Source organism: Corvus kubaryi, unplaced genomic scaffold (assembly GCF_017639235.1).
Source record: "Corvus kubaryi isolate FWS band 111438036 unplaced genomic scaffold, C.kubaryi_AGA036_p1.0 74, whole genome shotgun sequence".
Classification (NCBI taxonomy): Eukaryota; Metazoa; Chordata; class Aves; order Passeriformes; family Corvidae; genus Corvus; species Corvus kubaryi.
The window spans coordinates 17,446,147-17,460,939 of record NW_024582061.1 but is presented as its reverse complement, the minus strand read 5'-3'; the positions used below and the strand labels follow the sequence as shown (position 1 = coordinate 17,460,939).

At 54.6% G+C, this 14,793-nt stretch overlaps 1 protein-coding gene and 1 long non-coding RNA gene across 3 annotated transcripts in view; one reads left to right on the top strand and one right to left on the bottom strand.

Annotated features, from left to right (window-relative positions):
- The window catches only part of LOC121675558, a 27,671-nt gene extending 12,878 nt beyond the window's left edge, over window positions 1-14,793 (bottom strand). The window contains exons 1-2 of the long non-coding RNA XR_006020115.1: window positions 14,780-14,793; window positions 5,945-5,952 (exon numbers count right to left, since the gene is read on the bottom strand). This is a non-coding gene — a long non-coding RNA (uncharacterized LOC121675558). The remainder of the gene's footprint in view (window positions 1-5,944; window positions 5,953-14,779) is intronic.
- LOC121675556 (tumor necrosis factor receptor superfamily member 13C-like) lies at window positions 165-5,454 on the top strand. 2 transcript variants are annotated; one of them, XM_042051118.1, is made up of 3 exons: window positions 165-394; window positions 889-1,047; window positions 2,616-5,454. In XM_042051118.1, exons 1-3 carry the CDS (start codon window positions 250-252, stop codon window positions 2,927-2,929), a joined length of 618 nt encoding a protein of 205 aa, XP_041907052.1. In that variant the 5' UTR covers window positions 165-249; the 3' UTR covers window positions 2,930-5,454. The 2 variants fall into 2 exon arrangements, with proteins under 2 accessions (XP_041907052.1, XP_041907051.1); XM_042051117.1 differs by having other exon boundaries at window positions 886-1,047.

The window sequence follows — 14,793 nt, the reverse complement described above, 5'->3', positions numbered from 1 at the left end:
AAGGGGCTGCGGGGATTTCAGGAGCATATTTTGGAGGAGAGGGGTAGCTTGAGGGCACATTGCAAAGGCAGGCAGGGGTAGGGCTTGGTTGCTTGCTCTCCTCCTCCCTGGTGAAGATCCGCCCCAGGCCACGCACAGCGAGTGTGAGCCCCAAGGGAGGCAACGCAGCTTGACAGACTGTATCTCCCTCTGCCACGGGGCCCAGGGCGCTGCGATTTCACACTCCAGCGGCCCCAGCACTGCTACGCCATGCAAGAGCTGGGCTCTCACTCCCACTCTGCCATGTCCTCATCAGGAAAAGCTGCCGTTGCCCCCTCCTGCCTCTCCTTCGAGTGCTTTGACACCCTGACCAAGTCGTGCATCAAGTGCTCCGAGCTGTTCAAGGACAACACAAGTAAGGGGACAAGGGCAGCTGCAGTTTGAGCTCCTCAGGGCTGGGTGGTGGTGGGCCAAGGAGGCTGGGGGCACCCCAGGGGTGAGCAGGTGGAAGGCACCTTCTCCTGAGGATGGCTATGGAGGTGGCAATGGAGGATGAAGCACTGCCACCTAAAGCAGAGGGGAAGAGGGCAGCCAGTTCCAGTAAGAGGAACATGGTATAGGGAGAAGTCAGATGATCCTCTCCAGGGTGGATCAACTCGCTCCAGGAGTTACTGTGGGAAGAGCAGAAACTCTCGTTTCCTACCACCCAGGGGCAGGGAGCAGGATAAGGGTCTCATCAAGCAGGGGGACATTTTGTTGCTGGTGATGGGTGGGTAGCAGTTAAGTGCCACACTTCTTCCCTGCTACCGCAGGGCCCAGGCCAGCCAGCCAAGTGAAAAATGCTGCTGCCCTCCTTCCCAGCTTCAGCTCTCCCCCTCCTCACACTACCGGCATCTCGCCCCACAGCAGAGCCTACCCTGGCACCCACGCTGACCAGCACCTTCCTGATCTTTGGGGTCCTGGTGGTGGTGGGGCTCATCCTGGTTCTGGCTGCACTCTGTGGCTTCCTGGCCTGCAAGGTGGGAAAGTGGAGAAGAAAGAGGAAGGCGGCAGATGAAGAGGACAAAGGTAGGGGACCTCTTTCTCTCCCTCTCACAACACCCCAAGGACCCTGGGGTAAGTGGGATCACTAACTGCTGGCTCCCCTGAGGCACATCCTTGTCCAGGCTAGCTCCTCCACCTCAACATCAGTTCCACAGGCATCCCGTGACATTTTGGGCATCTGAATCACTGCCCGAGTGACAGCGTCCTGCATTCTCTGGGAACCTATGCCTGTACCTGACTGCCAGTGCAACCCTGCTGAGCCATCCCTCCCTTTGCTGGGTCTCTCTGTGCCTTTGTTTGCTTAAAGCATGTCCTGGCACAGTCCCCTCTCCACAGGGGACATGTATGGAACACTGGTGAGTAGCTTTGTGAGCTCACTGGTCAGAGTCCTCTCCCCCAGTAGCCAGAGGACCATGGATGGAGTGGGAGTAGTGGGGGCAGTGGTGGACACCTTCAGATGGCTCCAGAGGCAGCCTCTCCATGTGGCACTGCAATGGGGTCCTGTGTGGACCGCCCAGCTTGCTTCTTGTGCTTGGGATGCCCAGCATACTGCAACATGCATCCCAAAGACCCCAGTGGGATGTCAGGGCCAGCCCCACTGACAGTACACTGCAGCACTGCAAAGGGTTATCTGCTGTATCAAAATCAGGGCTGGGGTTCCAGGGATGGGGCTGAGCCTTTCCTGGCTGGGTACTTCCAGGAGAGTAAGGCCACAGTGCTCTATGATGGCCCATTTTGTTGGGGCATCTCTTTCCCCTCTCAGGGGCCTCTGCACTGGCGCTGACTCAGTCCTGAACAATCTTCTGCAAAGTCTTGCCTGGCTTCACTCCTCCCCATTCCCAGGTAGGGGGTATGGCTCCCCAGGACCCCCAAGAGGGCCGGCCTCATAGGGATGCTGGCACCCACCACTGCCCTACCACCAAGGTGGGGCAGCTGGTCCTTGTGCTCTGGCTTGCCTGCACATTTCTGGCAGTGCCGGATGGTGACTCAGACCAGGGGGACATTACCCGGGGCCTTTCTGCTCTGCGACAGCCCATGACGCACATGCCTAGGAAAAATACCAAAAGCGAAAGAGAAGGGAGAAATCCAGTGGCGAGAGAGATTTGGCCATTACGGAGGCACTACTCAATCTCAGTCTCCTGTTGCATGCCCTGGTCCCCATCCTCTTCATCCCCCAAGGCTGCACCACAGCAAGCCCAGTGCTGCAGCACTGGATGTGTGGAAAGTGGAAGGAGGCTTGGGGCTGGAGGCACACGCCTGCATTCGAAGTGTGTAAACAAGTCTATTTTTAAGTGGGAGGCAGTCGGGGAGGGCAAGCTGCCACGGGCTGGGCTGCTCTGCTGCCGGCAGAGTTTATCAAGAGGACTCAAAGTGGAAGTGCAAGTTTTGGCCTTTCCCTCTTGTCTTTTGGGGGGGGGGGGAAGTTCCTCAGTTGTAAGCAGGAGCAGATCTGCAGCAGGAGAGGTGTGGGGACCTCGCAGACTCCTCCTGTTCCAGCTCCATCTTCTCCCCTCCGGACAGGACTGTCTCCCTGGGACCTGCCTGACCCCGCTTTGTGAGCCCAGTAATCCCCTTTTCTTGTCCTTTCCCAGAAAAAGTGAGCATTGCCAGTCGCCTGCCTGGCCAGGACCCTGCCATACCAGAGGGAGATGGTGCCCTGAAGCCAGCCCCATGCCTGCATCTTGATGGGAGCCTGAAGATGCCGGGGCCACCCAGGAAAGCCAGGGCAAAGCAGAGGCCATGCTGCCAGGGCAATGCTGATGGTGACATTGTTCTGCTCTCCACCATGTACCCCCGGCCTGAGGAACGCAACCACAACTTCCCATTGCCCGCCACTGAGCTGGGGGCCACAGCGCTGGTCACCACCAAAACCACCCAGAATTGCCCCAGAGAGGAGAGAGTCTGAGGGTAAGGGGAATGGGCTGGAGTGCCCTGGCCAATCCCTGTGGACACGGACAGCCTGCTCCTGGGACTAGTGAAGCCTTCCACGGGTATGAGCTCTCTGAGAACCAGCTTTTGCCTTTAGCAAGACCAGCCTTTTAAGATGACTGTCATTTTTGTGCTGAGTCCCAAGCTACACCTGTAAATGCTGGAGGAAGCCAAAGTGGATCATGCTGAGTTACAACGAGCTGTTGACAGCTGCCATGGCTGAACCATTGGGAGGAGGCAGAGGAGACGCAGCTGGTGAGGATGGAGTGTGGCAGGGACTGCTGTGCCATTTGCAGCGACAGGTCTACTGCTGGATGGGCAATTCCTGGGAACATGGGGCTGGAACAGCAGAAACTACAGGAGAAAAGGAAGCAGGGATTTACTTTAGGACCAAATCCCACACAGTAGTAGCTCGATTTTTGCTACTGACCTCAATAAAAGGAGACTTGGGGCCATATGGAGCAAGGCACACCCAGCATCTACTCCATTTACAGTCCTGCCGCCCCATCTTCTGCACTCTGTGACACCCAGGTCTCTCTGCCCTCTGGGCTCTCTCACACAGGGGCAGGCATCCATCGGCACTCATGGGAAGCCTCTCCATAGACGGGTACAGGAAAAAAGTTTGTCTTCCCAAGCAGTGAAGAGGGGAAAAAATCTGTCCTTGCTCTGACCTACAGTCCCTGAAGTTAGGGAGGACCAGGGGCAGGCAATGGAGACAGCTAATCTAGAGGAGCTCCCTGAACTTGTCATTACAGCCCCAGACAACCGTCACTTCAGCTCACTGTTGCTGCAGAAATACCGTGTGTCACTTGGGATGGATGCTTCCACGCTGCACAAAAGCAGTCAGGGAGTGATGTGAGTGTACGCAGGATGACTGAATTTATGAGTGTCCTCAAGGCTTTGCCTGCGTGCCAGAGCTGGCCGGCGTTGCTGATCCCAGGCATTTCCCCATAGATGGATTTCTTCACCTGCCTATAAGTGGCTTTACTGCACATGAAGGGCTCTGTTTGGGAAATGAACTCATCAGTGTGGGATTGCTGATTCTGAATAATTACAGCAACTGATCCCCCCTGGCTGAACAGAGACTGGCTTGGGTGAGAAGCCCCTAGAGAAGGTGATTGGTCACTTAGAAGTGCTTTGGGGGGTTATTTACATGAAGCACTATCTGTGGGTCTGCTCTTCCTTAGGTGAGGTGGCTTCCTCATCCGGGAGGCTTTGGACACTGAACAGGACTGGCCAAGCAAGGTGGGGGGGCACTGACACCAGGCATTAATGGGCCACCGAGTGCCATACGCCCAGTAGGGTCAGCTTGAGGCACTGTGTTGAGGAGATGTCCCTCTGATGATGGTAAAGAGACTCCCTGCCCAAGCCTGAGTTCTCTCTGGGGCTGCAGGACAGATGCTACTGCTGAAGGGTGACCACCTCTCTTCTCCCCTGTCTGTGGCACTAGAGGCAGACTCATGGCATCTGTCCCATAATGGCAGCCACAGGCGCTGCTACAGGTGCCAAGGCCACAATTCCTCATCACAATTCCTCTCCCAGACCTTAACACACTGGCAGAGGTGAACCCTCATCTGTCTGAGGCTCCGCATGATCCAGGATGGGATGGATCCCCATCTCAGCCTTGGGGCTGAGGATGGTGGAAGAGGTAGTCCATGCGCCCAGTGACTGTCGCCTGGGGCTCCAGACACCTGTGGCAGAAGCTGTGGAGGCTCAAGGGCTGGGGTCCCAGTTACCCACAACAGCCATGCTGCCCTTTGCAGATGGGGTATTGCCACAGCATGAATCAGATATCTCCTCATCCTCATGCTCATCACCCAACCTTGTGAAGTAACTTCAAACAACCTTTGTGTATCTGGAGTGGGGAAAAGAGCCAAAGCCAGGTCGGGGGATGTTGTGTCACTAGAAAAAGGACAGCTTGTAGAAGACAGAGCAACGTGTTTCAGGGAAGATGGGGGCGAGAGGGAAATGGAGCAGAACTGTCAGGAGCCACCTCCACTTCCCGCCCAATGACAGCAGCAGCCCAGCCCTGTAGATGCACTGCCCACCCCAGACGGTCTGGGAATTTGAAAAAGGAACACCCATAAAAATTCTATTGAAAAAGCCCCTCTTTATGCTCAGGTAAGGACTTCTGCTCTCATTTCTGCTGGAGCTTAAGCCAGGCATCTCCCTATATGGGATGCCACCACCATTTGCAGTGTGCAGAGTGACAATTTGATCCACACTGTATTCCTCGACCAGTGAGTGCCCCTTGGATCCTCTCTCTGTTACAGCATGTGAGGTGCCTTCCCCACATCGTGTCTGCCTGCCAGCTGTGGTGGGGCAGTGCTCCCCTTCTGCCCAATCTGCCTGGGAGGGATTTGTTCTGTGCACTTCTCCATCATTATGTGCAGGGCAAAGGGTTGTCCATCTTGTCTGCATGGAGAGCCAAGGGAATAGAGATGAAAAATATGGTAGTAAAAACTAAATAAAATGAACCCATTGTCAATGCACTCAGAGGTCTGAATGGTGTCCCCATTTTCCTGGCTTTAGGGTTTTCCAGCACAATGGTCCTTGGGGTACAGCAGGGCTTTGAGCCAGAGAGGCTTCCCTGGCAGTGGCTTTATCAGCACATTCCCTATGCATGGACACCTGCACAGCCAGGAACCAGACAAGCCTGGCCACCTGCATCTCCCCACAGCCATGCCAGGAGCTGGCCATTAGGACAAGGACTGAGGAAAGTCTTTTTTTTTTGGGGGGGGGGGGCCTGATTGTTGCCTGTCTTTGACTTTCCACAGCAGTTTCTCACTTCCCCCTGTGAGGCAGGAGCTGTGCTTCCTCCCCAGCCTGGCACCCACCCCACTGCCCGCACAACTGCCTAGAAAGGCTGGTGAAGCCAGGCTTCACCTGGCTGCAGGGGCATGGGGTTTCAGAGAGAGCAGGGGAAAGTCTGAGGAAACCCCTGGGCAAGAGAAAGTAGTTGAGGCTAAAAGCCTTCTCACTGCAAAATCACCTCAGTATCTCCCTAGACATTTCAACTCCACTAACCCTGTTTTGGGGGAGGTCATGAGCGTATTTGAGCTCTTGCAAGTCTCACCAGAAATGCTGGTGGTAAAGGAAAGAAGCCTTGGTGTTCCTAGGGATGTGGGTTTGTTTTTATCCATGGTCCTAGAGGCAGGAGCCAGCTGACCAACAGCACATGGCAGTGTGAGGAGATGGAGCACCCGGCCAAGGGTCTTCTGCAGCCACCAGTCATGTCTGCCAAACCCTTCTCAACCCCACAGGCTCCCCAGACTCCAAAGTGAGGCTTTCCTCCCTCACTTTCTCCTCTCCACTCCTCTTACTGGTTCACCCACCAGTTTAGTTTCTTGATAGTTCACCCACAGGCCCACCTACTCCAGCCTGAAGCACCCCCACAGGCCCCGCAGACCCACCTTGCCCCTCCGCGGGCTTTCTGTGGGGGCTGGGCCTTGACAGCAGGCACGGCAGGCAGGGCAAGTGGGCACCATTTCATTCCAGACATGAAGTAATGCCCGATGGCCTGGTGGGCGTCCCTGCAATCCTCGGGGGCGCCCGTGGGAGGCTGCGGGTGGAGAAGAGAGGTCAGCAGTGCCGGGACGCCTGCCACGAGGTGGCACTGACACCCCGCACCGGCCTGCGCGGCTGCAGCGCCGCGGGCAGCGGCACCGCAGGGCCAGGGCCCCACGGCAGCCAGGGCCACCAGGGAGAGCCGGGCAGGCTTGTGGCCAGCCCCACCTGGGCCAGAGGGAACCGTGGCAGCGGGGTCTGACTCTGTTCGGTCACACAGCCCATCACCATGACCTGGCTGCCCAGGAGAAATGGTTACTGGTGGCTGGACACCTGTGGGCAGAGCAGGCATGGGATGGTGGGGCAACCTGAAGCACGGAGGGCTGCTGCTCCATGCCCCAACAGCACTGACCACCTCGACCATCGTCCTGCTCCCCCGAGCAGCCCATTCCCAGGGCATTCTCCCGGACATGGAGCTGCCAGCCAGCACCTCCCTTCTCCATCCCCTCCCTGTCAGCCTCTACCAAAAAGGCAGCTACTGTGCTACCCACTAAGCTCCCCAGGTGGAAAAGGCCAGGGCTGGAGAGAAGAGGCTGGCCGGCTCCCTGTGCGATGCTGTCAGGGGACCACAGCCTTCCTGATGCTGCTCATCAGCATCCCTCCCTAATTGCTACCCAGTGCCTAATGACAGTAATTAGGAAGAGCGAAGCTGCCTGGGGACTGGAAGCGCTGACGGAGTTGGGGGAGACAGATGGTGTTCTCACTTAAAGAAAGATTAAAAAAAAAAAAAACAGAAAAATTCCACTCAGCTTCGATCAGTCTCTTTTTCCTTTGCTTAGTGTCAGGATCACTTCGGTCCACAGGCACACCAGGGAGAGGCTGAGATGTTGCACTGGTCATTTTCATACACATCTGCACACACACACACAACCCACAGCATCCCCGGTATTTTAGAGTGCCGAGGGAGCTGTGTGAGAGGGCACAGTGCCTGCCTGGGTACCTGGCATGGAGGGGGTTTCCTCACTGCCTTTGTGGGATGATGCTCTCCCCTGGGGCCACCCCCACAGCTCCCGGCTTTGCTGGCTGTGATCAGTGAGCAGCTTCCCAGGGGTATAAGGTGAGGGAACAGCCCAAAACCACCTTAGGGGCTGTGGTGAGAAGACAGAAGCTCTCCTGGCAGAAGGAGCTGGCCAAGGGAAAGCCCCACATTCTCCCCATCACTGTGGAGTGAAGACACCACACTGGGTTTTCCAGGGAGCACCCAAAACTGGACCTCGGTGACCAGAGCAGTTGGACAGGGACTGCAATGCACTCAGCTTCACCTGTCTGGAGAAACCCCACCTGCAGAAAACCCCCTCCAAACCCTTTCACACAGCCCCTTGCACACGAGCCTTAGGGTGATGCCACCTGCCTCCAGAACTACCTGCCAGACTGCAGGCACACCTGGGCAGAGACAGGACACTGGGGTGTGAGGGAAACCCCCTTCCCACCCCTTAACAGCTGTCCCAAAGGCTCTCAGGGTGCCCAGGCCTCTGTCCCCCATAGCACCCTGGGGATGCAGGGACAGGGATATGCTAGGTAGGGAGGCCGCTCAGCCTTATGGAGGAGGATGCTCAGCCCTGCACTATGGCATCAGCCTGGCCCCGTTCAGAGGATGCTCCAAGAAAAGGCCCCAAGGCAGGCATAGGGCAAACCTGCACATCCCCTGGGCTTTGCGGGGGTAACTTCCCCCTCTCCCACAGCAAGTGGGGTCTTTTAAAACCCATTCTTCATCCTGGTCACAGCTAACAAGCCGAGTAGAACCTTGCTGAGTGACACAAACCCCATGTGACTCCTGAAGTGATCAGTGGTGACAGGCAGATTGTGCAGGGAGGGCCTCTGCACTCCATTCGAGGTGCCGCTGTGACAGGGACTGACCCCCCCCACCCCCCCAGGGACACCTCCAAGGAACACAGGGCTCTCCTCCTGCTGGGAAGCTGGCATTCCCAAAGGGCTGTGGAAGTGGACATGGGATGTGGAAGATCGCCAAAAGTAAGGATCCACTTCTGGACCCCCCTCAAAAGGATCATCTGGGCAGCAAGGTGGCTGGTGCCAGAGCTAGAGCACATGGCACAGCCTGCCCTACTCCAAGCTGCATTGCATCCTCCCCTCTCTCTCCTGCTTTATGTTATTTCCTCTTTTTTCCCTCCTTTTCTGAGCGTGGGGCTGTGATGAGAGCCCAGGGGCAATCAGAGGGGTGCAGAGAGAGGAGGTTGCCAGCAGTGGGGTGCTATGGGACAGAGCCCCATGTCCTTCATCCTCTGTCTCCAGTGTCGGCTGGCCACAGCTCCCTGGCTGCCGACAGGAGCTATTCTGAGCCTGGATCAATGGGCAAGTGCGGGGGTTTGGGTGACAGCCATGGGAGGCATGTTGTGAGGAGGGCTGCAGGCAGGGAAGAGCAGGCAGGATTTTTCAAGAGATTCCCCCATCTTCCCCTCCACACACACTCTGCTGTCCTGTAAGGTTTCAATGATGCAGATGTCTTTCTCATTTCCTTCCCTCCGGGGGTTGCAGTCTGACTGGGTCCCACTACCCAGATGTCGCTTCCTGATTTGAGAAGTGCCGGCATTTTGTGGAGTGGCAAAACTCCAGGATGAAAGCACCTGCAGCCAAAAACAGTGGCCAAGACTGAGCTCAGGATAGCAATTTAAATAGGGGTTTACAGTGGGGGTGACACACAAAAGATCATCTTCCTCCTCTGCCAAAAATAACTCCCATTCTTATTCTGTGACAATAATAATATTTGGTAAGGCTGTTAATTCTTTGTGAAGTGAGGATAATTTTAAAGCTGGTGATTTAAATGCAGCACTGCAAAAGTTTTTGGATAATTAAAAAAAAAATTAATGCTGTTTTCCTTAACTAAAAGGTTTGCCTTCTCCATTAGCATTCCCAGTGATGTCCAACAGTTTACCATTAGCAAATCTGCAGATGATACCAAGTTGAAGGGGTGTCAATCTGCTGGAGGGTAGGAGGAATCTGCAGAGGGACCTGGACAGACTGGATAGAGTGGCTGAATCTAACAATATGGGATTTAACAAGACCAAGTGCCGGGTCCTGAACTTTGGCCACAACAACCCCTTGCAGCGCTACAGGTTGGGGACAGAGTGGCTGGACAGCGGCCAGGCAGAAAGGGACCTGGGGGTACTGATTGACAGCTGGTTGAACATGAGCCAGCAGTGCCCAGGTGGCCAAGAAGGCCAATGGCATCCTGGCCTGTATCAGGAATAGTGTGGCCAGTAGGACTAGGGAAATTATTCTTCCCCTGTACTTGGCATTGATTAGGCCATAGCTTGAGTCCTGTGTTCAGTTCTGGGCCCCTTAATTTAGAAAGGATACTGAGATGTTGGAGCATGTCCAGAGAAGGGCAATGAAGCTGGTGAAGGGGCTGGAGCACAAGTCCTGTGAGGAGCAGCTGAGGGAGCTGGGGTCGTTTAGCCTGGAGAGGAGGATGCTCAGGGGTGATCTGATCACTCTTTGCAAATACCTGAAAGAAGGCTGTGGCCAGGTGAGGGTCGGTCACTTCTCCCAGCAACAGGACAAGAGGACACAGTGTAAGCTGCACCAGAGGAGGTTTAGGTTGGACATTAGGAGAAATTTCTTCACAGAAAGGGTGATTGGGCATTGGAATGGGCTGCCCAGGGAGGTGGTGGAGTCACCCTCCCAGGAGGTGTTTAAGGAAAGACTGGACATGGCACTCAGTGCCATGGTCTGGTTGACATGGTGGTGTTAGTTTGGACTTGATGATCTCAAAGGTCTTTTCCAATGTAATTGATTCTGTGATTCTGTGACAAAGACCTCAACCCTCACAGAGGGGATCCAGTCTTTTCCCTGGAGAAGGAGTACACAAGAGACAGCTGCAGCTGGTCACCCTTGCTGGTCCCTCATGGCCACCTCCCTTGAGGGTGGTCCTAGCTTATTTGCAGTGTGAGCTGACAAATGCACTTTCTGCTCCAAATGAGAGAGGGCATTATTTTGCCACTGGACAATCCCATAATGGACAGATAGAAAGAACTGGAGCAGTGGATTGGGATGAGGGGGAAGGAGAGACCTGTTAACTCCCTCCCGAGCCTCTTTCAGAGCCACAGCCACAGCCCCTCCCACCCCCTTAATACGCTCCTGACAAATTCCCTTTTGTCTTTCTTCCTGTCCCTCACCACTAATATAAAAATTAAATCTATAAATGGTGCTGGGGTGACACATTTCCCAGTGTATTCCCAGGAGTGGTCTCTCTGGGTTTCTGGTTTGCTATTCAGCCTCTCAATTATTTATCTGCAAGGGAACAGGAAAACAAACTCAGCGAAGCAAACTTCATGCCCTGTAGTGACACCGTGAGGTATTAAAAAATATAATAAAAATTCCCCAGTGAGTCATTTAAGATGCACTTAAGCAGCTCCAACCACAGAGACAATGGTCATGACTAACTGTTTACAGCCCGCATTGGCCAGGGAGGGCCAGTGGCAGGACAGAATCCGGATCCCCTCACAGCATTTCCCAACAGGGATGTTTGGGGGGAACCCTACTGGTGGAGAGTAAACACTAAATGTCCACATTTAGGGTGGATGGGGGGTAATTGCAAGCTCCCTGTAAGCTGCAGATGTTCTGGGGTGGCAGAATGAGGTGATGCAGGGGATGTGGGGGATGTGGGAAGTTACAGAAACTGTGGTGGGATGCAGGGGATGAAAGAATCCAGGAGCATTTGAGGGATGCGGGCGGATATGGGGGATGTGGTAGAAGGTGCGGAATGTGGTCGGAGGTGAGGGATGCAGAGCATGCAGGGGCATACAGTAGACACAGGGATGAAGAAGATAGACGGGATTGGGAGGATGCAGAGAGTGTAGAGGGATGTCCATCTGCATGGGCAGATTGTGTCAGACGGCTTCTGGGAACCCTTTGCCCCAGCACTCCCCTGCCCACCTGAGCCCCATTCTGGCTCTGATGCCAAATGGCCACGGGAGCAGCAGTGAAAGATCCTCCTAAACACCACCTCTCTGTAACAGTGAGTGTCCATTGCAGCCAATTGAGCACTGACCCCATGCTCAGGAGAGATCCCCTTGATCTCTCCACCTGCTGCCCCTCACATTGCGGCCAGTCCCCTCTGCTCCCTCAGCCGCAGGGACCTGCTGGGGCTCATCCAGTTTTCCTGCTCCTGGCCCAGAGAGCAGCAGTGGCAATGCAGGAGATGGCTAAAGGCTGTGCAGGGAGCATGTGCAGCCCAGCATGGGTGGGCTCCAGTAGAGAGAAACTGGGGGAACTGCTGGCCTGGGAGGTGCTAGGAGGAGTTTAGCTCATCCCTTGCTTTCAGCCCAAATCCAGAGCCATCCCAGCTAAAATGCTCATGCCTAAACTGTGACGTGCTTTGAACTCAGGTTTATGCACGCTGTCACAGGGGCAGTGCTGAAGCCTGCCTTACTCATGAAGCCCGAGCAACAGGGTGGGTCCATGCGGACCCCTGCTGTCCCCCCTCTGCCCAGTAGCCAGCATACAGCAAACGCTCACTTGGGCAGCGCTTAACCCCTCGCTCCACTGCCCCCGCAGCCGGGCACGGCCGACTCGCTGCTCTCCTTGCAATGCCGCTGGCACACCGGGCTCTGCTTCAGCTTGAACGCCGGGAAAAGCAAAGGGCATAATTTTAGGAGAAGCGTGTGAAATGTGTTCTGGCAGATCAGCCGAAGAGCTCTCCAGTGCAAGGAAAGCATTAACATTTGCAAAAGGTCCTTACAACAAAGCAAGAAATTCCCAGCAGGCAAATCCAGATGTGGAGATGTACAAGCCCTGGGATGCAGACTGGGATGGGACAGGTCCACTGGTTTGGGAATGGTTCAGGAGTGTCCAGGGAAAGAAATGTTCCTGGGCAGGAATGTTACACTGCAGGGATGAAATGGTGGAGGCAATCACAGTGGGAGGGACTGCTTGCTCCTGGCTGGTATTAACAGCATGCAGAGGTGCAAGGGGATGGATTTAGGCTTGCTTGGGACAGGATCTCCCCTGGGTCTGAGCTCCTTTCCTCCATCAGCCCCTCTCCCCCACATGATGGATTTGCAGAGAAAGGATGGGAAAAAAACCCTGAAGCCTGCAGCCTGTGATTCATCCCTACTATATTTGCACATATTATTAGAAAGATGAAAATATAGCCAGAGCTGGAATTACAGATTTAGTAAGCAGGACTGCCTATTTCAGCATATACTGCTTCTCCCAATGACTCTAACTCTCCAGGAGACCAATTTACACTCTCACTAGCATTAAGGCATTGCCCTACAGTCTACTTATATATCTGGGTGGATATATTCAGCAAGCAAGTCCTTCAGGGACAGCAGTGTTTGGGTTCTGGTGCTGCCCACTCAGCATGCTGTGCAACTGGCTGGTGCCTGTAAACCTCTGCCTCAACATTCAGTCTCCTGCTAATGCTCACCCACATTTTGGGGGTACATCAATTCATGAAAGCCATAGGCAAGAGAGACTTCTTTGCTTGCTGCTTTGCAAGACTTCTCCATCCCTGACAAGGAGTTTGAGATGAGTTAAGAGAGACCCAGAGCTTGCCAGCTCCTTGCTGTAACTCACCCCAAGTCCCTATCTTTTTGTCAACAAATCATTAGCAAACCCCACAAGTGCCTTCTCTACAGGTGTTGGTAACCATGTCTGGTGCACACCAGCCCTTGTCCCCATGCCTGGCCAGTGGGCTTTGTGCCCACCAGGTAGGGAAGGTGGCTGATACCTCCCTGTGACACCTCTCTGTGCTATCCCGTGTGAGGAAAACTGTTGCCCTCTGTGAGCCTGGGCACAGCACCCTCCTGCATGGGCTCTTCTTCCTCCCTGAACTGTCAGATGCAGTCAGGTGGATGGGCTATCTGCTGTAGTCTGCTTGCTTGGTTTAAGACCTTTTGGTTTGCTAAGAAACCATCTTCATTCAATATTTTTCTGCCTGCAAAAGATGTATTTCAAGGTTTAATAAAACAGCAGGCAGCTGTGTGACCTGAAGAAGACCAAATAAAATACCAGGTACCAGGCGTGGTTGCTGGTCTCCAGCACCTTGCTAGCAAAGCGACTGTGTGATGAGCCCACTCCAAGTGCAAAAGCTCCCAGGTGTGCCACTGTAGAAGGGCTAGGAAGGCAGCACTGGATCCCTGCTGCCAACCCAGAAAATCATGTGTGTTTTCCCATGACATGGCAGTGTCTGGAGCAGCTCAGGCCAGAGAGGTGAGGAGGACCCCAGGATCTGTCGTCTCTGGCTGCAGTGGGTGGGATATGACCCCAACAGCGTGAGCAGTGCAGTGACACAGATATTTCGGCAGCAGTGCAGTGACCTGCACGGCCGAGGTCTGCAGGGAAGATTTCCTTGTGTGATGTTTTCCTCCTTTTACTGGAAGTAAGGGAGAGCCTCTGCTTTTGGGGTTTTTTTGTTTGTTTGTTTGTTTTCTGATTGCTTCATCCCCAAGGAAGGGAAGGGAGGTTGCAAGGGAGCTGACTCTTGGGACGGTGTGTGACAGGAAGCTCTGAGCAGAGGAGACCCCACTGCGGTTTTGTTTGCTGTGAGAGACACTGGAGACTCCACTTTGGGACTGCAAAACACTGTGTGACCCCAACCATTCACCAGAGAGGTGATGGCACCCCTATTTCTGTCCCTGGCCTCCTAGTGAACATGTGGGAGGTATTTTTATCCTCCTGCCAGCTCCCTTAGTCACCGGTGCTTGCTTTAAATGGGTCAACAGGGAATAAAGATGCAGCAGCCCTTGCTCCCTCGCTGTCTGTCTTGGAGCACATTTACCTGCAGCACTGACTCTTCCTCCCCTTGCACTCCATCCTGGCCAAGTGCTAGTGGAGACCCAGGAGAGCACTCCCTGGCCCAGGCAGTGTCAGCTGCAATTAACTCCTCATTAAAGGCCGCTGGTGAGGCAGCCCCACTGCAGAGTTGCTTCGTGTCAGGACAACAAGGACTGTCTCCCGGGACAGTGGGGAGAAAGGTGGCTGCCCTGATGGTGGCAGAGGCAGTGTGTTGGGGTGGACGGATGCACAGGGGAAAGGAGCAGCAGGAAAACTGCATCCATCTCACACACTCCGGATGCATGCATACAGGGTGGCAGGGATGGCTTTTGGGCATTGGGGGCAGGTTTGGCCTCTCTGAGCCACTTTGGGAAGGAGATGAGGTTCACTAGGAGAGTCCATAAGGTTTGCATCTGCTGCCAGCAAGGTCATGGAGCAAATGTAGTACACTATGACATCATTTGACAGCAATGACCCCAAAACCATGGTGATCTGGTTGGATGGTGCCATTCACTGCTGTGACTTCCAGTGCCTGAG